At 46.1% G+C, this 25,053-nt stretch overlaps 1 protein-coding gene across 14 annotated transcripts in view; it reads left to right on the top strand.

Moving 5' to 3' along the window:
• Lar (tyrosine-protein phosphatase Lar) overlaps window positions 1-25,053 on the top strand; it is a 279,097-nt gene that overhangs the window by 235,653 nt on the left and 18,391 nt on the right. For 10 of the 14 annotated variants that reach the window (XM_069127175.1, XM_069127169.1, XM_069127168.1 and 7 more), the window contains 9 exons: window positions 8,078-8,260; window positions 18,888-18,998; window positions 19,627-19,902; window positions 20,616-20,900; window positions 21,820-21,843; window positions 22,464-22,564; window positions 22,914-23,243; window positions 23,422-23,572; window positions 24,743-25,039. In XM_069127175.1, the coding sequence (XP_068983276.1) occupies window positions 8,078-8,260; window positions 18,888-18,998; window positions 19,627-19,902; window positions 20,616-20,900; window positions 21,820-21,843; window positions 22,464-22,564; window positions 22,914-23,243; window positions 23,422-23,572; window positions 24,743-25,039 (1,758 nt within the window). Of the gene's footprint in view, window positions 1-8,077; window positions 8,261-15,800; window positions 15,926-18,887; window positions 18,999-19,626; window positions 19,903-20,615; window positions 20,901-21,819; window positions 21,844-22,463; window positions 22,565-22,913; window positions 23,244-23,421; window positions 23,573-24,742; window positions 25,040-25,053 lie in introns of those variants that run through there. The other 4 variants (XM_069127180.1, XM_069127170.1, XM_069127178.1 and 1 more) reach the window with 4 other exon arrangements.

Here is a 25,053-nt window from a genome sequence, read left to right as displayed (position 1 = left end):
AGAAGAAGAAGAAGAAGAAGAAGAAGAAGAAATTTGTGCGGCGCGCGAAACGAAGCAATTTTTCTTCCGATCTTCTGTAATATAACTTTAATTTCTCGATTTCCCGATTCTGTTTCTCTCATTTTTCCCCTTTGAACGCTAGGAATTTGAAGAAAAACTTATCCCACGGGAGTTAGCCCGGCCAAGTTCACAAAGTCCGCCAAAGGGAAACACTTCTTACGCGCATAGCATCATCGACCGGTAGTAGTACATCGTCTCGAGCTTTCTACTTGTCCTCCTATCGAATTTAATTTTCCAATTTCACCAAACGTATTCTCGTCCACTTCCGTTTTCCAGCGATTTACGTGTTCGTCGCTGGGTCGAGGTACCTCTCTTTCCGCAAACGCAGCCAATTTCCCATAGATCGATTTCTCTCGAAATGACGTAAGGCGGTCCTCTGTACACGTACACGTGCTATTCGTCTTCTACCAAACGTACGTACACACACATACGCCTACATTTACATATGCATATACAGGGTGACCCGTATAACCTAGCGTAATACTAACATCGGCCAGAGAGCGATTCCGCGTGCAGAGATAAATGCGCCGCGTGGAATAACATTTTCCAGTTCAAGAATCAAGTTTTCCAATTTCTCGACTCGAACGATTACCGATTAATACGAGTATAGAGACACTCGGCAGCGGATCGTTCCACGCGCGAAAGTACGCGAAAAATTATGGAATGCAATTTTTCCGTTTCGGATCTCGCTTTCAAGAAAATACAGCTTAAGCGCGTTTGGATAAAGCTACAAGTTTAATTTCATCGGAAACGAACGGTTCCGCGAGAAAATGTTATTCTACGTTTCTCGCTTAATTTCCCACGTAGAATCGCTTCTCGAATTGACAGCAGGTTACGTTATACGAGACACCTTGTACATCGAGGACGGAAGCGTGGCCGTGCAGCTGCGTCACCGCGTGCGATTGAATTATGAAAGCTCGCTTGCACGGGACTTTTACGGCGGATTTTGACCAGTGTAGTTTATTGGCCCGTTCCTTATTGAGCTTCCGTTTCGCGCTGCCCCGACAGCAACGTATTAATTCCTGTTTCCGCCTCGTCAGCCGATCGCAAATTTTCCATCGACCGATGACACGATCGTCGTGCAAAAGCTTTTAAAGCCGGATCCAGGCCGGAACGACCGCGACGGAAATCTCGTAACCGGGGGAACGTTCCCCTCTGAAAAATGCCACTTTAATTCCTTCCGCCAGCGTACGTAGCCGTCTCTGGTAAAGAAGAACCAATGGGCAAAAAAGCAAGGCTCTCGCGTACCGCGATGCGCCACTGTTTCGTCCAGCGTAATTACCATTACCACCGTGTGCCATCCATTCCGTTTGGCCTCGTACAAAGAAACGTTCGTTTTACAGTCTGCCAACTGTTCTTTCGAGCATATTCGTTAGACTTATAGCATCTGACCGGTGAATTAAGATCAGGCGGAAAATTTTCATTCCCGTGACTGCAATACAGTTGTCTCTGAACATCCTACGAATTAACGAGTTACGCGAGCATTGCAAAATGAGAAAAATTACAAAACACAAGTCTATACGTAATACGTAGCCCGCGACTTTCTAACTCGTCGATTTACATTCGTTGTTAGATTATCGTGGAAATGAAAGGCCGCGTTCCTTTCGTTCCATATCGTTCGCGATTCGTAGCGATAATTCCCGAGAGATTCGTACGCGTTTCATCCTTGCAAGCTGAAAATTGTACAATTGAACGCGTAGTTCGTACATTTTCCAGACGTTCTCTCGACGAACGTGGTTGTCCTCGTCGTCGCTGGTGCTCGCTCTTGCCAATATAGAATCCCAGCGTTGTTTCCGATTGAAAGTTTTCAAGTGTTTCGGAACAGTCGAGTGGTCCGGGGCGGCCGTTCGCGTCTCCATAGGGAACGAAAGTTGAAATCCTGCCGGTCGTCGCGTCGGTGGGTAGGAGAGAGAGAGCAAAGAGAAGAAGAAGGAAAGGGGAATGAAAAGAAAAGGAGTTCTTCGGAAAGGAAATTGGCAGAATGACCCGGACCTTCCACTGCTTCTTTTTCGGTCGGTAGCGAACGCTAACACAGCCTTTGCTTCCTTTCTCTCTCTCTCTCTCTCTCTCTCTCTCTCTCTCTCGTTCTTTCCAGCTTCTGACAGAGAAGATTGCGATTTAGGGAAGTGCGTGGTTGTCACCGAATGGCGTGTTCCCCCGAAAAGCTGGCGGAAAGATTTTCATCGCGCGGAAACACGCTGGAGAACGTCGCGAAACCAACGAACACGCCAGGTTGTCGACTTTCGCCTCGATAAGCTGCTCGGGGATAAGCTCCCAAGATACCGCATAAACCTATCTTGTTTCCCGGCAAAGTTATCCTGAATATTTTACTCGTGAAATATCTGCGCTTCGAACGAGCCAACTTTCGAATATAGGAAACCCGACTCTTAATCGATTTCGACGCGGGCAAATTTTCTGATCGGCCTGGCCGCTACATTCATTCTCGCCGTACCATCGCATCGTCTCGAATTTTTCCTCTCCAGTCTCGGTCCTGCCAGTCACGTTCCCCCATCAAAATGTAGATGCGGCGAACTGGACCACCGAGTGGGTATTATTTTTTCGCTCGATCCTAAGCGTTATTTATGCGCGCTGCTCTTCGACCGATTTTTAAATTCCCCGGGGAGCCTGTAGCACGCGCGGCCGCTCGTTATTATTTCCGTACCACGTCGGAAGGGATTTGCAGAGGGAACCGAAGGTTCGTCTCTCATCGCCAAACGTGATTCGTTCACGACCGACGCAGACACGACCGAGCTTTCACAACGGCCGTCTAATCGACGAAATTTATCGCTTATATCGATTCGGTGTATTGTTAGAATTTAGTCGGCGATTTAGAAGGCTGGAACGATCCGCAAGAGCTGGTCGTTCTTGGTGATTTGGTGAAATCACGTTTCCTTCTCTTGGAGTCTGCGAAATTTCCAACAAATATGTTACGCTTGCTGAAAACGGCTAAATCAACGCTCACCTGTTGCTGATTAATCTGTTATAACACCAATAAGATAACGATTCGTTTCGATATAATCGATGAGAACGATGAAACAAAGTGCGCTCTAAATTGATTCTCCCATTTCCCAGCGCTTGTCTCTCTTCCACTGGCTTCTTTCGCCCGGTGCTTTATTCTTCCTCCATATCCTAGGAAATCCATCGCTTTGTCGTTATCTAAAGCGACTTCGCGTAAACGGATGGAGCCGGCAGATCGGTCTTCCGACGATCCCTCGGACGTCGTGGAAACTTGTTCCTCTTCTTTTCGCTTCGATGCGAGAATTTCCATACTCTGCAATTTCTTCGCTATAGATGCAGCGAGGCAAAGAAGAATCTAGGAGAAGAGGAGGAAGGGGAGGAGGAAAGAAGCAGCGAGAGTTTTTCTTCTCGGGTTTTGATCGAAAACTCGGTAAACCGAGCGACGACGCGGCTGTATTATTTTTGCGTTGAGACGGCAAGAGGATGAAGAACTCGGCAAAAACAGGCAATCCGAGAATCGACCGAGACAACGGCGTTAGCGAGAAGGTTCTCGTTACGAGGATAACGTGGAACGATGGCGGCGGTCATATCGTCGGCGATCGTTCACGTTGTTGTTAGCAACAGATGGTTTTAAAAAAAGCACAGAACGATTATCTTCGAAAAGAAGGATCGCGAGTCAGAAATTTTGAAAAAGGTATTTTCGTTTAAGCGAAAGACACGCGGTAGTGATCGTTAAATATAACGGAAACTTGTCGACAAATAAAGTAGCTAAAAGATACTAAGTTTTAATGTTACCGCAACGTCAGTTTTAGTATTCTCGTTACGAATAACGATTATAAACGATCGAAATTGTTTTTGATTACTTGTAACCGGTATGGATGCCGGAATTCTTTTTTTTTTTTTTTTAAGTACCAATAATCGTTATCGATGACGGGACCGTTTGTTTTTGGTTATCGATAACCGTTGTACATCGCAGAATTTTTTTTTTTTATCATCAGTAACCATCATCGATGACATTTCTTTTCTGCTTATCAAAAAACTATTGGGTCGGCAACTGAGTGATTGCTGATTTTGTCAATACCACCTAATGACAAATTCAACGATCACTTAGTCGCCAGTCCGATATCGTCGACGATGAAATTTATTTTCGGTTAGCGATAGAAATCATCGATGAGGAAATTCTTTTCTCTTCCCTTTTTACTTTTCATTCGATTCTCACTGACGTTACCGATTATGAGCATCTAGAGGATGGTACGGTGGCGCGTAAAAGCGTATTTCAACATCGTCGTTAGCACTGTAACGAGATGGGACTATGATGACTCTGTGCGAGATAAGGAAGAAACGGACGCAAGAAGGGTGAGAAGGAAAGGAAGCAACGAGTCTCTTTCGCCGAGTGACGCGGTTGTATTTTTTTGCCACGGGATCGGAAACAGCTGGTTACGGAGGACTCAGCAAGAAGGGGCGATCCACGAATCGACAGAGGCAATGGCGTTAGCAGGAAGGTTGTCGTTGTCGCGCGGTCCACTGTGGCGGTCGTATCGTCGATGGTAATCGGTGAAAGCGGTGGCGAAGAGAGAGAAATTGTTTGTCGCGGACTGGAACGCGAAGGAAAGGGTAACGGAAGAGAATGAGAGGTAGAATGGTCGCGGCGTACGGACGATTCGAGGGGCGGGAAGGTCTGTGGGCGATTTCTATTGTCGGCCGTGAACACCGCTCACGGTCGCCGATATAATTGGCGCCGCCCTGCCGGATAACTCGAACGATAACGAGGACAAAAGAAACCACGCCGGTGAAGAAAACAATGGACGAAGATCCGCTGAAAGTACCCGAAGAACGAGGAGCGGCGCTCTTCGCCGCTGGATGACACGACAGTCGGCTGAATCTGACAGAATTCAACCGACTTTTCCGGCTTGCTCGCGTCTAAGGTTCGAGTGCACCAACCGAGCAGCGAGCTTTCCCGACCCAAGTGCCAACGATTCTCGCACCTTAATCGCGCTCGTTAACGGAGCCGAGCTACCGAGCGAACCAAGCGAAATTTGTGCTAGCTTTTCTCGGTTCTCGGCGCGTTGTTGCATCCCGTCGTACCGAGCCACCTTCGTAATCTTTCAACCGCGTTCGCGGAATACGTATCGCGGAAGAACCAAAGCGGACACCGGCCATTCGTTCGACCGAGTCTGCAAGAGATTCGCGCGAACGTAACGAGGTGTCAGGGGCGACAACCGTAGGGCGGAATCGCCTTTTCGCGCCGCGTTTCTTCAAAATTATGCAGAGATTTGTCGCGAACGCTGCCACTCCCTGTATCGACTTTCTCCTCGTTGCGTGCATCGAGGTTTTAAGAATTTGAATATGGGTCAGCTTCCTTTTCCGCGCGACGGAGCTCCAACGCGATTCCGACTGGTCTTTTCTTCGATCTGTATATGCGTCGGTACTGGCGTTCAATCCAAAGTATCTCTCGTTCTTCTTCGTCTCTTTCTCGTTCGTGAACAACGTCGACGAGAATCGCGAGAAAGCACAAAGACGTTACAAAGGCGTGTATGGCGAAGAATCTCGCGGTCTTCGTTTCACCGACACGCGAACGGTCGTACCCGATCCAACAGGTTCTACCGACTTATTACGTATTTACGATAAGAGCAGGCGACTAGATCAAAGTTGGCGGAAGTCGTACCGACGACCGACTGCTGGCTCGAGCTCCGACTGCTCTTTTAATTGACGAGATTATAAAAGAACGATTTACAAAGTACCGTCCCGGGGCCCCGGTCATGGTAATTACAGTTTGATCGCGCCGCTCTTTCCCAACTTTCACCCAGTTCGCGGCAATTGTACTAATAATTCTCGAATCTGAAAACATCCACTTCTTTAAGTAGGATCTCTTTCGTACAAAGATGACATACGCGTTCGAAATTAAAATAACAGCTGCGTCACTTTTATAGCAAAATATAGTAAAATATTTTCAATTGCAATAACGTGTAGTTTATTTCCAGGAATGAAATCTATAATACGATGTTATCCGATCCGAGCAGTTTCTTTCGCGAAACGTTTGCATATTAATAGCCCGCGGGTGTACATGCATTTATGGCAGATGTAAAATTGTAGAAATGCTCGGAACGTTACGTACGTTGTTAATAATAGACGAGAAAGATCTCGTGTTTTCACGATATTACGAAACGAGTGTGACGAGAGAGGAAGAAAAATTACGAGGACAAGACAAGCGTCAGCTCGTAATCGTCGAAGAGATCTTCTTGCCTAATCGACACGCGACAACGTCTCGTCTCTGTATCGTCGGTCGTCGAAGCGAAATCCACAGAAACGTGGTAAGAACGACGAGAGTACTTTGCGAGTAACGCGGTCTGTATAATTATCAGTGAAACGTCGAAGATTGTTGGACTTAATGACGATGTTATTAGAGCCTCGTTCGAAAGTAGAACGAATTTTTAATTAATCCCACGCGACCCAATTATCGGCGGATGTCTAATTTAAAAAATGGGATATAGGAAACGAGAAGGGAAGAGGGTAAAAAGGAGAAGAAAAATTTGTCGAGGAGGTTCGAGACGCGTAAGCCCCATTGAGATGGAACCAGGCCTACGCGAAGTAGTTCGAAACTTCGAGTGCAACATCCTCAAACTTACCTTTAACTACGAGTTCGCTCTAAGGATGAACGCAGTATCGTCGTAATTACGTGAAGAACGAGGCAAATGTGGCTTCTATCGCGTTCACCGCAAAACAAGTCGAATTAATCTCATCTCCGGCTAACGACACGTCAGCCTTCGGCTTCGTTGCTCGTGATTTTCTGGCTCGTCGGCGGAAGAAATGAAAAAACTTGCAACTTCGCCGCCAAATATTGACTTTACAGCGAATTAGCTTCTACGAATGTTTCCAGTTTATTCAACGTGTCGAACAACGCGGGATCCGCCGCGTTACCGCTGTTATGACGTGAGAAGAAACAACGACCAGCCATGCTTTTCAAAATTTTATTCTTTACGATCGTTTAAGTATTTATTATTACTGTTATCGTTATTATCGAGAGGGAGAGAGAGATCGTTATAAATTATCGAAGATGGAAGAACGCGATATGCAGGAATAATTCATAGAATATCACGTGAAACATTCACTGTATTAGTACCTAGTACTGGTTTACAATATCCAATAGGTGAAACAACAGATCTCCACTCTTTTAGTTGTACCGGTAACAAATTTTTATTTTCCCATGTCGTAAAGTGCCGCAAGATACTACCGAAATATCAACAAAATCATCGCAGATCTCGAGTTATTGTTGCGGTAAACGAACGACATATCGTAAACAATATTCGATGCTATAACAATTTATTATCCGTAGTTAAAAAGTATTTATGTATTTCTATAACGATGAAAACATAGAAAATAATTAGCGGAATTAAAATGCGGTGAAATATTAAACTACGATTTTACAGTTACATAGTCTACGCTCTTTTTCACATTTTAAATGTGGAATACAAATGCAGATGGTGGAACACAGTTGGGCAACGACGCCTCGTGTTCGTTCATCTTTATCTCTGCATATTTCGAGCAGCCTCCAATTTCGCGTCGTCGTTCTTCTTGTCTCGAGAAACGCGAATAAATCGATCGGCTCTCGCGCTACGTCCAAGAATAGAAATTTCGAGGTATCGACCGACCTGTCCGTTTCTCCTCCTTCTCTCCCTCCCTTTCCTCCTTCCTCTTCTTCTTCCCTGTAAATCGTTTTACGAACTTTTTCCGGTATATTGAATTCTGATTCTATTCTCGAACACTCGGACACTGGTATATCCGGTCGCATCTACCGGTATCGCTGCACAGTCTTCGAGAAGACGAAACCTCTGTTTCCTGTACTGGGAAATAGAAATGGAAACTGGAATGGGATATCCTCGCAGTTCCAATAGCTTTCCCTAACTTTCGATCCCGCGAGACTGACCGCGGCATACCGGGCGCCACAGATTCTCCTAGAGGCTAGGAAACTGCGTGCACCCGCGTCTCTTCTTCATCGTGTTAAATAAATAGCACTGGGATCGCTGATTTACAATAACGCGAGACCGTTCGATTGTTACAGCCGAGAAATTGCCGAACGGTTTCCCGTTAATATCTCAAGCACCGACGACGAAGGTGGTCGAAATGGGTCATAACGCGGTGCTCCTCTGCACCGCTGTTGGGTCACCGCCTCCGATCATTTCCTGGGTACGGGACATGCTGCCCATCGACACGACCAATCCACGCTACACGGTTTTGGATACCGGTAAGTGAATTCCTTCTTTACGATGTTCGAATTTGCGCGTTCTCAAGAAAAACCAGAAGCCACTTATCAGCGTGTCTTGTAAGGAGATTCGAGATGCTTGGAATCGCTTCGAATCTGAATTATATACGCGGTGGCGTAATTCGAAGCTCGAAACTTCTGCAAGTCTTGATCAGTCTGGAACGTTATCTTAACTCGAATTCGCTACTTTCTCCGGTACTCTCGAAAAGTAAGGTACCGACGTTCGTCGAAGTACTCCGCGTATCTTAACGCTGACATTTAAGATTTCTTTCGATTTTAGTAACGGGTATATTAATTTTATCGCCGAGTAAATATTTTGAGGAAATTTCAATTTCTCGTTAGCGAACGTGAAACGTGTAGTAAATCTCGTGACGATCCAGGCTATCGAGGAAACCGGTGTGGATACTAGCACGAACTCTAAAGGGTAGCTAAACCTAATGAACAAAGCGAAAGATCGAGTGGAAGAAAATTCTGGATAGCGGATGAATCGAAGATGTTGGGCGGCGATCTACAGGTAACAATAGGGTGAAGCTCGATGGCGCGTGTCATATCTCGTCGAGTGCCAGAGTGCGTAAGTCACTGTCAACTCGCGGTAGCGTTGATCGAGTGGTCACGCGATATGGGAACATCCAGCACATCCATCTCGTTTGCCGAGAGTGCACACCTGCTCTGCACGGCTCTCCTCGCGAAGTACACTTCGTGTCTGTTCGTGCGCCGATCTACATATATCGTTGACGTTTTCGATCAAACTGCCAAAGATCCGACACTTTTTCCTCGATCGAACCGATCGTTCGGTCCGATCGGTCCGCTTCCAGACGAAACAAACAGGCTTTGGTGAAACGCTGTGTCATAAACGTTAAGCGTTACGCGCGAGACATATTTTTTTTTTTTTTTTTTTTTCTATTAAGATTTTATTATTCCTCGAAACGAACGCGCTCGTCGATGCGTGGACAGGCTGGCGATTCTCTATCACAGCCAGTTAAACAGATTTCCATCTTTCAGTCACGCATATACATAGCTACTCGGTGCGATAAAAAAATCTTGAAAAAATCGAGGAGAACGCGACCGTGATTCGGTCAGCTGCTCGTTACCTACTCGTGACGCGTTCCGCGTATACTCGCACCTGGCAAGTCGATAACTAATGTCGGTGCATAAACCGACCCATACTACTACGAACGCTCGCTACGCTCTCAACACGATTACTCGTTGAAGCGATCGATCTCTCCTGCGATCATCCACTAATTTTAAGCGTGGATAGGTGGCCCGTAAAAACTTTTAAACGGCGATCGAGACGAGTGGTTTCGGAAATCCCGCGGTTCTCTCGTCCCTTCTCACTGGCCATAAAAAACGGAAGCGTAATCGAGTGGCGACTAAAAAATGAAACGTTACGCGCGTGACGAGAAGCGACGATTCGCGAATATAATTTGCGATAACGGGGCAAATGAACGCGAGCGGACGAGTGGACGAGCAACTTGTATATACGAAAGTTGTTTAGCTAACGCACGACGTAACCTATTATCGTTATTTTTCCATCGCCAGTAGCCATGTGAGACTTGCACACTCGTATACGCACGTGTATACGTATATATCGGCGTATATATAAAACGTTCACTTTGTTTTTATCGCAATGGCGGTATCATTATCGAACGGCACGTCACGTAATACCGGCGTGCACTCGCCCGACTATCTTTACGACGGCCGGCGCAGTTTGCCGCGACGTGAAAAGTATACATTAGATGCAGGAAAGCTGGCTGCATACACGCTAGTATCGTTCGGCTGTATCGCGCACCCGGATACGTGTACGTGCACGCGTTATGCATATATCTGGCTGGTCGCTGCCTACATCGCTGCCTGCGTTCCTGAGAGTACAGGCGCTTGCATAAAATTCCCAACGACCCGGCCACTCGACGATTTTCCATCGCGTCGAATCGGCCAACCCGTCTTCTCGCGATTAACGCGAAATTTATTCGTCTTCGTCGTTTCGAATATCTTCCAAATTCTCCGCTTTTATTCTCCTTTTGTCGTTACTTCTACGGGTTAGCGGAGCTGTATCGTAGCGCACCGTGTCGGTCGCACGTGCGTCGATCTTACGATTCGGGCAATCCGTGACTCGTATGCGTGGCACGTATAAACGGGAATATCGCGTGGATGCGTGCTCGTCGCGACGCCTGCACCACGGTATCCGTCTGCACCTATGTGGAAACACGTGCTTACAACCTGCACACGGACATCTTAGAATCCTCGCGACGCAACTCCGCCACGACGGAATTTCTTCGAACGGAAATTCGATCGGATACGACTGCCGGACTATCTTCTAGCGATCCCGATAGATTACGGACAAGACGCGTGGCAGCTGGAGAGTCTGCAATAGGGAGAGGAAAATTCTGTCTCGAAGGGTGATATCGTTTTCAAAATTGTTAAACAACTGGATACGCGTAAGCACGTGTTAACGCGTAAGACGGTAAGGAAATAGCAAGGAAGATGAATACTTGTTGCAACAAACGGAAGAACTCTCGATACTTTGAGAGAAACTGTACCTGAAGTGTAAATTGGAAGAAAGAATCGTATCCTTGCGAGAAAATTCGTTAGAGATGGAGAATCATGCAACGAACGTAGCAAGGTTAACGCGGAGTACGAGGATACAGAGAGAGAGAGAAAGAGAGGAAGAGAGACAAAGTTCTCAGAGTTGTTCTCCGAGTTATCGTTATCGTCGTACCATCTCTATTTTATCCGAACTTTCTCACAGTTTTATCTGCTTCGTTTTACGTTTAATGAAAGAAGACCTGCTTACACAGCCGAGCATCGGTACAAAGAGGCAAGGGAAGGAAGAAACGACAAGCTCGAAGCGAAAAGCATTGCCCTCTAGTCGCATCAGTCACTCGCTCGCTCGCCCAGTAGCTCCCTTAACGTCATTCGCGTGTCTTCTATCCGCGGCAGCTCCAGCCCCGTCAATACCGTTAGAAGCCATCGCCATACGGCACCGTCTCCGCGTATATCCCATAAGATATATGGCTTAATGTATTACAAAAAGTACGCGACAAGGGCAATGTACTTACTGTCGCGCGTATCCGTGTATATGTGGCAAGTTGCGCGAAAAGAAAATAGACGGAGGAGGAAGAAGACGGACGCGTGTGGTAGTAGAGCCGAGGAAGAATCGTGGAAAAGACGGCTAGAAGGAGCAAGAGCAGACAAAGCGTTGGTCGTGCGTCATGTATGGTAACGTGTTTAACGGTCGTACGTTAGCAGCTACGTAACTGCGTCGAAGGTTTCGTGACATTCAAAAAGTCGGCCATAGAAAAAGCAGCAGCGCGGCCGTCTAGCGCGTCTCGCACCAGACGTTATTCAAATTTCCTAGAAATTTAATTTTCGTCGGCTACCATTGTCAGCGTGTATATTAGGTTAACGTTGAAATTTTAACAGAACGTTTCTAACATCGCCATTGTTGCATGTCTGCCGTGCTATTGTTTGCATTCATTTACGAGCGTAGCCACATTCGCAATTCGCGTTAACAATATTAAAGCATCCTCGGTTATTATAGAGTAACGGTGGCACTCGAAACTCCGAAGCGTTCGACGTTGCAGGCGATATAGTTAAATTTCGCGAAGTGCCGTGCAATGGTCGAGAAAAAAGAAATTCCGACACCAACGATCGTATACCGCGTTCTATTATACTTTTCTCGTACGACGCCAAGCAAAGTTAATGCGTAAGATAAGCGCGATAAATAAGGGAGAGACGTCTTGTATTTCGAAAAGTTACGTATTGCGTATGAATTTTCTAATGGACAATTATTTCCGGTAATACTCTGTGACATTATTTTCAGCAAAATGTATGAAAATCTTCACTTTCAAAAAACTGAAATTAAAATGTGTCTGTCGGGGAGGGAAAACATTTTTAATATTCGGTTTAATCTTGCTAATTTAACCTTTTTACTCGGAGAATTATCAAAGACAAAGCGACAAACAAATTTTCTAATTTTTCTTTTTTTTTTTCAAGCGAAAGTACGATCCAATACGAAGAAACATCGATACGATGTAAATAATACAGGAATATAATCGTATAATACGATATAACTGGATCGCTATTGTTTGACCGATCGACGTTCCGAAGCGATCGAGCTGTTATCTCTTCCTTTTATTATCGGAATACCGACAATATGATATCTGTCGCGAACCTAATTCAACTTTCAAGGTACCAGCAGAATCTGTCGATTCGCTCGGCCGAAGTGCTTGAAACGTGTAAGGTTGGTCGCGCGAGGGATTTTACGATTTCAGGATTTCGATGTAAACGCCGTAAAGGCTACTCCGTGTACCGGCCGTTTCGAATAGTTTGCCGTGTGAAGTGTGCGACAACAGCGCGATGAAGTGGTGGTAAAAAGGCGTGCTTCGGCGAACGGCCCCAGGTGGAACGTAATTCCGAAATTCTTGGCGACAAAGCAAACAAAAGACGAGGAAACGAAGAGCGGAAAGGACGCGAAGCGGAGAAGGTTTGGTATGGGATAGGATAGAACAAGAATGCAGAGAAAGCCCGTTACATTCGGACAATGCGGTCGCGAATCTCTATTTCCGTTTATCGCGCAAACGAGACAAATTAATTAAAGTTATACACAGCATGGTAGCAACGCGACGGCGGTGTATTAAAATAACGGTCGCTTTGGTGAACGGCGAGCACTTTACGATAATTGAGGAGAATTAAACCGACGCAGATTCTCCGGCATGTGAGGTAAACCAATTTAATATCTCATTCGAGCTTTGTCACCGTTTATGGAAAGACTGGCGACTGGATTTGTCATACGACATCGAATGTTGGCGTGTCACGGTTCAAGAACGGCTGAAACCACCGCGAAAGGCAGCGAAGTGGGCGAAATAATCGTGTACAGAGAAGAGAGCTGAGAACGAGCTGAGTTAACGCATCGAGAATCGTTAAATTATATTTTCCAGTGCTCGGCCGTAAAGCCGTGAGGGCAACAGCGGAGCGAAGCAAAAGCGCGAGAGGGCAGCAGTTAACGCTTCGTCAACACTCGTAAAATTTCCGGCATTAAAGCTGCGAGGCTTGATGAGCAGGGCTCGAACTTCGAAACAAGCCCGGAGCTGCTATCGTCGCGCCACGCCGCTTCTTAACACCTGCCTTGGGATTCTCGCTCTTCCTTTGCTCGCTCTGTTGCTTCCCTTCTTTCTTCCGCCCCTTGCGCCCCTTACACCCCGCATCTCGCCTATTTCCATCTTAATTCCGGCGTAATATCCCGATCGTTTCGAAACTTTCGTAATTGTCCGTAACGATAACGTAAGAATGCGAAAAGGCAGGCACACGCCCCGCACCCGGAACCATGAAAATCGTCCTAACGGTCGTCGTAGCCAACATGCACGCGGACCAGCCAACGTAGAAGGAACCGCGTCGTTTATACATTCGTCGGATTGTTCTTAACGAGCGCAGGTAAAAACGGCAGCGAACGACGCGATAGTTTTTAAGTAGGTGGTGCAAAGAGAAAGATGCTTTACTACAGTTTCTGCTCAACGTTCGTGAAGTATCGTTGGACGAAAGTTTGCCGAGGTAAAAGGGCAAAGATGGAAACACAAGACGGGTTCATCGCCGAAACGGCTCTCTTCTTAGCACCTGGCGCTATGGAATACACCGAGCGTGTTCGTCCACTCGGTGTCACTTCTCCTTCTATTCCTCGGCCTTTTGTCGACGCGTTACGCGGTTATAAAGAGCCACGATCTCCTTTCCTGCCGTCAGGAAAACACGACAGACCCTGCTCGGTAACCTCCCCCAGAGCCATTAGACCAGCCTTTCCCCACGGGAGTTGACTTATGACGCCGTCGGCTACGCCAAGGGGGATCGTCTAACTTACCTTATTTCCGCTTACATACTTACCTTCTCTGCGGATCCGTGACCAAAGGTAGAGACGCTTTCGAAAATTCACCGCCTGGACGATCGCCAACTGCGAAAATTTTTCACAAGAATTGGTTCCACTGGTTTAACAAATTTTAATTACGCCGGCATCCTATTAATTCTTTCGCTATCGGCTAACTCACAACGCACTGAAATAAGTATACGGCGAAAGATAAAGAGGATTTACGTGAATTTCGCGCATTTTTCGTTCAAGATCGATCGTACGAGTTAAACGTTATTTGTTAACGAACAATTGTTCGCGTATTTCCAAGCTACGACAAATGATCCGTATCGTCGTGGAATGAGCAACGCTTACGAAGCAACAAATACAGAGACTGTGTTCCCTAATATTAACGCAACCTGTACATAACCGTAACTGTGTATACATATACTTGTACTAAATGGCTGGGAATTTCTAGAGTCGCGATACATATGCATTTGGGTTTCGTTACGCTGCTAGAAAAATACCAAAACATTTCGTACAACGTGCACAAGGTATTCCGTAAGAGGACCGAAAAGCGAATGGGTTAAAAATATTAATTTCAAGAGAGACAACCCCTGAGTCGGTATGTTTGGCCTCAATTAAATTCCCCCTTGAACGCGCGGTAAATATAGTGAGAAAAAAGAGGAGGCGGAAACGTCAACGGGTAATTCGATTTGCTTTCCGGCGCGACGCATTCACCAGACGACGCAGCTCCTCGAATGTTCGCGAAAGACGTTTCATGCCCGCATAATCTTCTCGTCTGCCGTCATTCTCTCTTATATTTGCAAAGCGAGATTCCAACGTTAATGCGTTGCACTAGCAAACCTTCGGCGAAACTCGAAATAGAGAAACGTTTGCAGAAAGAGAGGGGAAGGAGGAAGGAGACTAAGGAATAAGGGGAAGAAACAGGAAACGGTTTGTTTCCGGCGACGTTTCGAGTTTCCCTCTCGTCAGCCATTAAAAATGAAGAGGCCGAAAAGTCTCGGGAACAAGGTTCGCGAGGCTGCCGCGAGGGAAATGGAACGTTACTAAAATCGATGATACTTGACGATTAATATGATAATTAATACGCAACAGCAGCGTATATTTCTATCGGTGGAGAAGGTTCTCCGTATCGGAGAAAACGGGAGAAACGGGGGCAAACGAGCGCGCGGCTCGCCAATGCAACCGTGGCTCTAGTGTAAACATATTTTCTGTTTGTATTTTGACCGAATCGAACGTGCACCGTTGGAAAAGCATCGACTACGAGCCATTACCTCGCTTCCCCTTTATTCGTTTCGTTCCACTTCAACCGACCTCTCTCGCCTCTGAATATTTTCCGATAATTATAATTGACTTTTTTACGCGGTCGATGTGCTACCCCCGCGACTAAGCATAATTATGAAAGCAATTAAAACGTTCGCGAATTACAGCAGCCAGACCTCCTTCTCCTTCGTCTCTTCTTCGACGCGCAGAAACAAGAGAGAGAGCAAAGAGAAAACAGAGCGCAGCTCCTATACCTTCGAGGTAAACATATTTTCTGTTTGCTTTCTGTCCCGGTCGAATCGAACGCGTTCGTCTTTCCAAGTCATCGCCCGTATCAAGTACCATCTGTATTCGTTCTCTACCCTGTCTTTTCTTCGCCCAGAGCGGTCATTGCTATGGAAGTTTGTATCGAACGCAGACCAGATAGAATAGGCGACGCCGAATAAACTACGAGTTACTGCCTACTACCCTGCGTATATTTTTCGTTCGTCGCGCTGATGTTAAATATAAGGAAAGATATTTCAATATTGGTGAGTAAACACACGCAAATAGTTTCGACGTTTCCGGCCGCGTTGCTCTTCCGCTCTCGTTGTACGTTTTGCGACGCGACATCGCGATATCTTTTGTACATATTTATGTGGAGACGTATTCCCAGCCTGCGAAACCGGGCTTCCGAGAACCAACCCGGAGAAAATGTTCCTTCCTTGCTCGTACCGATAGATGAAACGTGTGTCATTGTTTCGTCAAAAAAGTCTCCACGTTTTTGACGGAAGAATTTTTTGTTTGCCAGCCGCCTTGTCGATTCGTTGAGAATTTAAGATGGAATTTATCGTAGCGTTATTATATACTTTATTTAGCTTGATCTAAATTTCACCGCAAGCTGCGAAACGAACGAACGTGTACACGCACACGGTGTGTGTAACCGACGTCTAATGAACTTTTTCGCGATCAAACAGTCGTTTGAGAACGACGTAAGTGACAGGCGCGAGTAAAATGGGCTGACTTGAAACGTTCCCGACGGGGGTTGGCACAAAGAGTCGCGTAGAAATCTCGTAAAACGGCACACGAATATGCGTGAAGAGACGAGAGTGTATAGATAGATTTTCATCTTTATTCAATTTCATCTTCTTTACACGGTGAAAGCCCTTTCGTGCGCGTCGACGTTATCGCGACGCAAACCTAGATAGATCGTGTACACTGCCTGAACGTCATCGAGTTTTATCGCGAGCCAAGAAGATGCTAACGTTATGTCCGTAGCTGCGTTAACGCCCAATGCCTTTCCAGCTTGTTCGTCGTCGTCGTCGTCGTCGTCGTCGTCGTCGTCGTCGTCGTCGTCGTCGTTGTCGTCGTCGTCGTTGTCGTCGTCGTCGTTGTCGTCGTCGTCGTTGTCGTCGTCGTCGTTGTCGTCGTCGTCGTATCTACGTTATTCCTTCTAACTGTTATCACGCTTAAAACTACCGACCGTTGGGTGGTGTCATCATGGGAGTCACGATCTATTCTTTGCGTGCTTCGTCTGTTCTTCAAAAACAAGCGGTCTCGATGTCTCGAAAGGTTCTCGTCAAAATGTAGATGCTGGACGCGGTTTCTCATTTAATTCGCTTAAAATTTGTTCACGAATCGGTAAAAGAAATACGAATAAAATTAAAAATATAAATTTATATATTTTACAGGATTCTTCGAACTGACAAACTCGATCGTAAACCCGGTGATGGTTCGAATACTTTCTTCCAACAAAATTTCAAAGTTTCGAATGGAGGAAAGATGAACGGAAAAGGCATTCGGCTATCGAAGAATTTCGTGAAGTGAAAATGATCGGAACTGTCGGCGATAACGCGTGGGAAAGCAGCAAAGGCGAAAGACGAGCCACGGCATTCGGCCGTTGGCAGCGATCTAAGTTTTTCGCGAGTACGCTAACAACCTGCACGTGACTGGATGGGATAACAATATGACCACGCGTTCCTTCCTGGTCAACTTGCTGGAAATTGTAGATGAGGCTCGATTACGTATTCCGATCGTACGCGATATCAAACTGCCTGGCTTCTCGCTCGTGATGGAGTGTTTTCTACCCTCGACCCCTCCTCTCGCTGTCTTACTCTCTCTTTCTCTCTTTCTCTCTCTCTCTCTCTCTCTCCCTCTCTCTCTCACACACACACACACACGTTCGTTCGCTCGTGTACTCGCTTTCTCTGGTCACCGAAGTCACGTTTGCAACGAAACCTTACAAATCCATAGGACTGTCGGCCTGCTAGGAAAATATTTAAACCTGCACTCGGCTACCATTCTATTTCGTTGGAAGATAGGCTGATTCGAAGAAGCCAGGTTTCTCATATCCTCTTCTTTCCACTCGAATCACGGACAGGAACATCAATATTTGGATACGGTGGAAACTCGTCTTTTCAAACACGTTCAAGCCGGGCCTCTATTACCTAAACTCTGATCGACCGTAATTTCGTAATACGTGTAAACACTTGTTCCTGCAATTCTCACAACGAGTGTATTAATATGTGAAAAGTGTGCGGATCTTGACACTTACCTGTATGATGATATTTGTTTGTGCAAGTCGCCCGTTCGCTCGGTCCTTCTTTCTGGAAGCAGCCATTAATTACTACCGATAATTATGATTATCGTACGAGAAAACACGGGCGTCGAAAGGATGGAAAACAAGCCCGTTGATCCGTCGTGTTTACTCTGCGAGTACGGGGGTTGGCGTGGCGAAAGAAGGAAATCGAGAGAGTAGGGAGGAAGGTAGGAAGTGCGGCAAGGGAGAAAGCGGAGAGATTGAAGGGGGAGGGGGCTGAATTATACCGAAGGAGTGACGTCTACGGAGATAATCACACGCCTCGTAACAGCCAGTTCATCATCGTGGTATCGTGCTAAGGGGCTTGATGCATCATGGAAATCGCGCACGAATCGGCCAGGCCAAACATAAAGTGGAATAGACGGTCTTTGTAACGAACCTCGGAAACGAATTCTTTCTCTGTCTGCTTCTTCGTGTTGCATAGGAGCTTCTTAGGGCTGTTACCGACTCAATTAGCGTTAGAAAAACGAAACTAAAGAGCCACGAAGGTGGGCGTAAAGCGTATCGCGAATCAAACTTGCTCGCTACCTATGCGCTCGTCCGCGTTCCTTTCTGCGCTCTTCATCGACGCGTTCTCCGCGCGTTTTCTACGAATCGCACCATCCTTGAACTTTAGCCAAGCTGCAAAGTGGCAGTTAGTCGAAAAACTTGGCGATGTATCGAGGAAAAGTTTCGGAGAGCGGATAAGCGGATTAAAATCGATAGAAGTGGAAGAGCGCGGACCGGCGCGCGATGAAAACGTCGATGGCAGGAAACGAAGCTCTCTTTGACGCCGCCCCGTGTTCTCGCCCCACTCCATTCTTTTCCGTTTCGAGTGCAGCCCCTTTGATGTCGCCTTTAAAAAATTGTTAACGAACGTAGTTGAAGTTGCTCGGTGACGTTCGAAAAAATAACCGCCGCTTTGTGTTTTACAGGAGCGCTGCAAATCACCGCATCCGACGTGAACGACCAAGGGAAGTACGAGTGCGTGGCAAATAATTCCGTCGGCACGGAGTACTCCAAGTCGGCTATGCTCTACGTAAAAGGTACGTCCGGCGACGGTGGCGGCAGCGGCGGCGGCGGCCAAGTCGTGGGGAACGCACGAGAACCCCGTAGAGGCGTGCCGCGGGCCGCCCTCGTTCACCGAGGAAATCTCAAGGAACGAGTTCTTATCGTTACTACCGTTTTAACGTAAATTCATTACAAAAACGTAGCACCGAGCCTCTGGTGCCGTTAAACCCAGTCGTTTTCCTGTTTGCAATTAAAATTAATGCTACGTAATTAAAGCGTAATTAAACTAAGCTGGCGGCACAAAGGATTCGCGCGCTTGGAATCGCGTCGCAAATATTATGATGCGGCATTTCTTGCGGTACTACGCGCCTCTGTCCCTCGAGATTCAAGTATCGCGTAATCAAATACTCGGCTGCCGGTTTCGGCTAGTACACGCGTTAATTGCCACTTGAATCGTACGTATTAAGAACTCGTTGTCAGCAAAGGATCGTCGTTCGAGGTTGCATCGATTCGGTTGCTCCATCGGCATTCGACGTATTTTAAGATGAAAAAGGTTTTCAGTCGCGTCGAGTGGCTACGGGACTTAACTCGTGACTCGGCAATTAACGCGTTAAGACAAAAGAATCCTTGCATCGTATATAACTAAATTCTATTTGCACGCAGTTCGACGAGTCGCACCAACTTTTTCCATTCCTCCGCCCGCCGTCAGCGAAGTAAGATCTGGTGGATCGTTGAATTTGACCTGCGTCGCCGTGGGTTCTCCGATGCCGTATGTCAAATGGAAGAAAGGTCCATCCACGGATCTCACTCCGGATGACAATCTGCCAGTCGGTAGAAACGTGCTGATACTCACAAACGTGAAGGAGTCCGCTAACTACACCTGCACGGCTGCCAGCGATCTCGGAATCATCGAAGTCACGACGATGGTGAAAGTTCAAGGTTCGTATGGTATGGTGTCCTCGTATCGTATAATAGCAAATACTGTCGTTTCGTATCGTATCGTGTATTGTATCGCGGTGTGTCGCGCCGTACCCTATCGTACCGTATCGCATTGTATCGTATCGTATTGTATCGTATCGTACCGAGATGGATAGAAATCGCGCGTAAATCCTCGGAGATCGCGCTAGCGACCTATCGAGCTACGTTACGTAAAACGATCAATCACTCGATCACTGTGTGCGACTGTGTTCCAACGAGGTACACAACGAACCGTGATGCTACAGTTTCCGTGACTAATCAATCGGCTTATGCGTTACGTTCAAAGACCGAGGACAATGTACTTTGTGAAAATAGGCGAAACGCGCGAAGAAGCGGTTGCTACAGGCTGTTTCGAATAGTTGGCATTAAGCCTCAGAAGCGCGTAGTAATATTCATGAAGAAAAGAAAAAGAAAATAATCGTAACAAACAGCAGGTGAAATATCACTAGTTTCCCGGTTACATGGAAAAGTATCATCTACCTATTTATAACGATAAAGTACATTCTTTTATCCTTATCGCTGAGAACGACTTTGATGCAACTACGTGGTACTTACCCTGCAAGTTATACGCGATAAAGTTTGATCTCAGCTTCTTGAAACGTCCTGCATACATACGAGACGCGTAACACGGATGGAATAGCAATTAAACAACGAATTCACGTAACGAATTGCAGCCTTGCCGAGTGCTCCGGAGAACGTTCAAGTGTCCGACATCACCGCCACTTCCGTGAAGCTCACATGGTACTACAAAAATCCGGAGGAAGTGCAATACTACGTGATTCAACATAAGCCGAAGCACGTGCAGCAAGCCGAAGCCGAAATATCGGGCATCACGACCATGTACTATCATGTTCGGAGTCTGAGCCCTTACACCGAGTACGAGCTTACCGTGACAGCCGTGAACGCCATTGGGCGTGGTCCCGCGAGTGCCCCTGTGACAGTCACCACTGGAGAAACGAGTCAGTATTCCTTTCGCCTTCTAACGCTTTTCTCATTACCATCGGTGTTTGTGCATTTGCAAAAATCGACCTCGCCTCTCGTCGACGCGGCTACGTTCCCAACGTTTCAGGGTCATCGTTGTCGCATCGTCGAGATACACAAGCGTTGTCACTCGTCTCAAAACGAATCACCAATACCGTGTATGCGCAACTCTGAAGAATTCAATTCCATTCGACTCGACTCGACTCGACTCCACTCGACTCCACTCGACTCCACTCGACTAATTCGACTAACGCGTATTTTTCGATCATTCGTCTGGCAAAAAGACGAGCATAGTCGATCGACGATAAGTAAAGACATGGAAGGAATGGACAAGTTTTTTTCGCGTACAAACGCGAGAAAAAGTAGCTTATTAACCCGGCGAGCGAATTACAAATTTTTGCACGTAGATAATGTTTTTGCACCACGAAGAAGGCACAAGTTTTGACACGGTTTTTGAGGGAAATTGTACTTTTTTTCCATGCTGTCCGCCGTGGACGCACGATTTGATTCATGTAAGTGACAAGACATTTTTTTTCACCTATCACCAATCCCCTTTCTCTGTGTCGCACCATGTGTTAGTGTTTTTGTCGGACCGTGTTCGGCGCGTCGCGCTTCGACGTCTCGTTTCGCTCTGCATTTTTCCGTCTCTGCCTCTCCCCATATAGCCCTCTCTGTCTCCCCCTACGTCTCTCCGTCTCTTTTCTGGGAAAAGAGTAAAACCAATACGCGGAGAGACAGCACGCGAAATTGCACCTTTCCTCGATAAAGTAGCGCACTCTTCGCACCTTGTGAAAATACGAACGAAGCCGCAAAACCCGATTCGTATTTTCACCGTGCATTATATACCACTTAATCGAGTATCATCGAAGAATAATCATTCATCCTTTTTTTCAATAGCGGAATCGACAAATGGAGGTACCAGTAAGTTCAATCATATACTAAGAGTGCTGTAGCAAACATATTTGTCTTTTGTATTCTCTGTTTATTTTTGCATATTTTTCTTTCTTTCTACAATTTTTTTTTTTTTTCGTTTGTTTGCCCTTCGTTTCATTTTCTCTCGTTTTATTCTGTTTTTATTTCTCGTTTTCTCTCTTATTTTTTGTTTTTATTTTCTTGTTTTATTTCGTGTTTTTTTTCTCTATTCGATCCTTTGTATTTTTATTTATTCAAAGCACACGCACATGTCCATCGTTCGTTCGCACCCGCACACTCGACACTTATCGAGATAAAGATGTATCATACTTGTAGCTAATCAACACTACAACACGACACACGCGGTCCTTTCCTCCATTCTTTTCCATTCATTGGTAAATCGTATTTTAATCGCAATGCCACGAACATCGCAGAGTGCATTATGATTATATGCTCTGTCCTTCATTTGTTTTTTTTTTTTTCTACTTGGAATACCTGTTATTTTAAATTTTGGTTCTTATGGTGGTGCTCCCGGGAATTTATTTGTACTCTCCAGTGACTAACTAGATTGGCTTGTCCACGATGGAAACGCGATTCGAAGAAAATCCAAAATAATTTCTTCCTTCTAGAACCTGGTACTGCACCACGGAAGGTGGTCGCCCGCCCATTGAGCTCCAGCACAATGGTCATACAATGGGACGAGCCGGAAACGCCAAACGGACAAGTGACGGTTAGTTTTATCGCCAGTTACACACTACCGCTCATAAGTATACGGATACTGTATGCGTTTTTTGGACTCTCTGTATAAAAGTATTTGGATATTTGTGTCTGAAAATCATCATTTTCAGAATGGTCATATACACCATATCACGTATCGTTCGAATCTACTTAATCTAATCCAATCCGGCCTAATTTAAAAATTTATTAATTGAAAATAAATCCGGCGGAATTTTTTAAAGCCGTAGCTTGTGCCAGTTACGCGTGGGAGAACCGTGTCCACGTATCGATGAGCGTACATACATACGAGAGCACGTATTTTGTCACGCTTTCTGACGCGATTTAATCTTTCTCGCCCGCAGGGATACAAAGTATATTATACGACGGATCCGAATCAACAAATGGCCTCTTGGCAGTATCAGCTGGTGGACAATAGCCAGCTAACCACGATCTCGGATTTAACGCCGCACACGATATACATGATTCGAGTGCAGGCGCTGACAAGCGTTGGTCCCGGTCCACTGAGTACACCTGTTCAGATAAAGACGCAACAAGGGGTACCGAGTCAACCGGAAATGTTGACCGCGGTAGATATCGGAGAGACGAAAGTGACACTCCAGTGGAACAAACCTACTCATAGCGCGGAGAATATCCTCAGCTATGAGTTGTACTGGAACGATACTTACGCGCAGGTGGGTAATTCGTTGCAACTTATCGCGCGTCTTCTAATCTCCGAACTTTCTATAAGTATCTTTCTAATATATCTGTCATGTACGCGTCAAGTACGAAGCATACGTTCGTGTCTGGCGTTCATAGGAAATATAAATTTTAATCTTTCTTGCGAATCGTCGGAATCGCGATGAATTTCAGGAGAAGCATCATCGAAGGATACCAGTCACCGAGAACTACACGCTGACAGGCCTGTATCCGAACACGCTGTATTACGTTTGGTTGGCTGCGCGGAGTCAAAGGGGCGAAGGAGCAACAACGATACCATATCCGGTTCGCACGAAACAGTACGGTAAGCAAATAGTCAAAGAAGCAGAAAAGAAGGCGAAAAAGATAGGAGTGAATTCATGCAGCGAGGAGTGCCGAAAAAAGATCGATTCGCGATTGTTCGATGGTAATAGGGGATAAATTTTGATAGAATCTATTGTGATGACGCGTGATGCACGTCGATGCAATCGCGGATCATCGTGGCACGGCAGGTAGGAGGTGCTGTAGCGCTAGACGCTCCCGCAAAGTAGCGTAAGCTATCGTAATTAATTCGCGACACCTTGAGTTCAGATATGCTAAAGATATTCTTCGTGACCGTGGATTTCATTGAACAAGGGGGGGAAAAGAAAAAAATATCCATAAGAAAAGAAAGACGGAAGATAGAGAGTATCGTTGAACCGTGAAGTGTGGGAGAGTGAGAATGATTGCATGCGTTGCAAATAAGACAGCCGTTTTTGGATGCCACTTTATATATATCTATCTATATATATATACGTACATATCATACATATAAATTGCACTAAGCACTGCATTGATATATGTGTGCATTTTGGGCACCTCTTTTCATTCTTGATAACGTATGGTTTACGTCCGTTCTTCAGTTTTTTATTGTCTCTCGTTTCCTTGCTAATCGAGGCACGGCGTTTTAACTCCACGCGGCGTAACACGCGCGAGTTAATCGCTCGTACCACATGAAATTTTTTCTCTAATCACGTACTTTTTCGACTGTTCAAGGATCGACTCATGAGTTTTTCCTTGAGTGATTCGCCTCTCTGAACCTTGACCAATCGTCACGTAAAGTTTTTCGTTTAGATCCCTTCGTCGCGCCGGTCAGGTTCGAACGTGGCTCGATTTCGAAGTTGTTCGAGTCCAACGAATCGAAATACCCGCGAACATTCGTTTTTTTTCCTCTTTTTTTTTTTTTTTTTCTATAATTAACCATCGGCCGATCGTACACGCGTGCACCTTGCCAAAAACCAGTAACGCGGAAATCGAATTAAGCCGTAGCTCGAATTTCGACGAGTTTCCAACAAATTTCCAACGAATTTTGCACGAATTTTTCGCGATTCTTTCGATTTGGGACTCGAGCCCTCGCAGTTGACCGCGATCGTTCAATGACCGACGATCGACGATATTTTCCTACCACGTTTTCGTTTTTTCCCCTCTTCCCCCCCTATAACTGAGTGTTATACAGTCCCCGGGGCTCCGCCTCGCAATGTAAGCGGACAAGCGATCAGCCCGACCTCCATATTGGTAACATGGGAACCACCGCCTGCCGATCGATCGAACGGGAGGATCGCGTACTACAAGCTGCAAGTCGTCGAGAGCGGACGCTCCGACTCGGAGGCGAAAGTTATCAAACTGAATGACACGCGATTCGTGTTGGACGAACTGAAAAAATGGACCGAGTACCGGATTTGGGTATTGGCTGGGACCAGCGTAGGTGACGGACCTCCGAGTTATCCTATCTCGGTCAGAACTCACGAGGACGGTATGTATCATTAA

This window comes from Bombus flavifrons, chromosome 14, assembly GCF_040668555.2.
Source record: "Bombus flavifrons isolate JBK064 chromosome 14, iyBomFlav1_principal, whole genome shotgun sequence".
Taxonomy (NCBI): domain Eukaryota; kingdom Metazoa; phylum Arthropoda; class Insecta; order Hymenoptera; family Apidae; genus Bombus; species Bombus flavifrons.
Note: the sequence above shows the minus strand (reverse complement) of the source record. Positions and strands in the feature narration are given on the sequence as shown.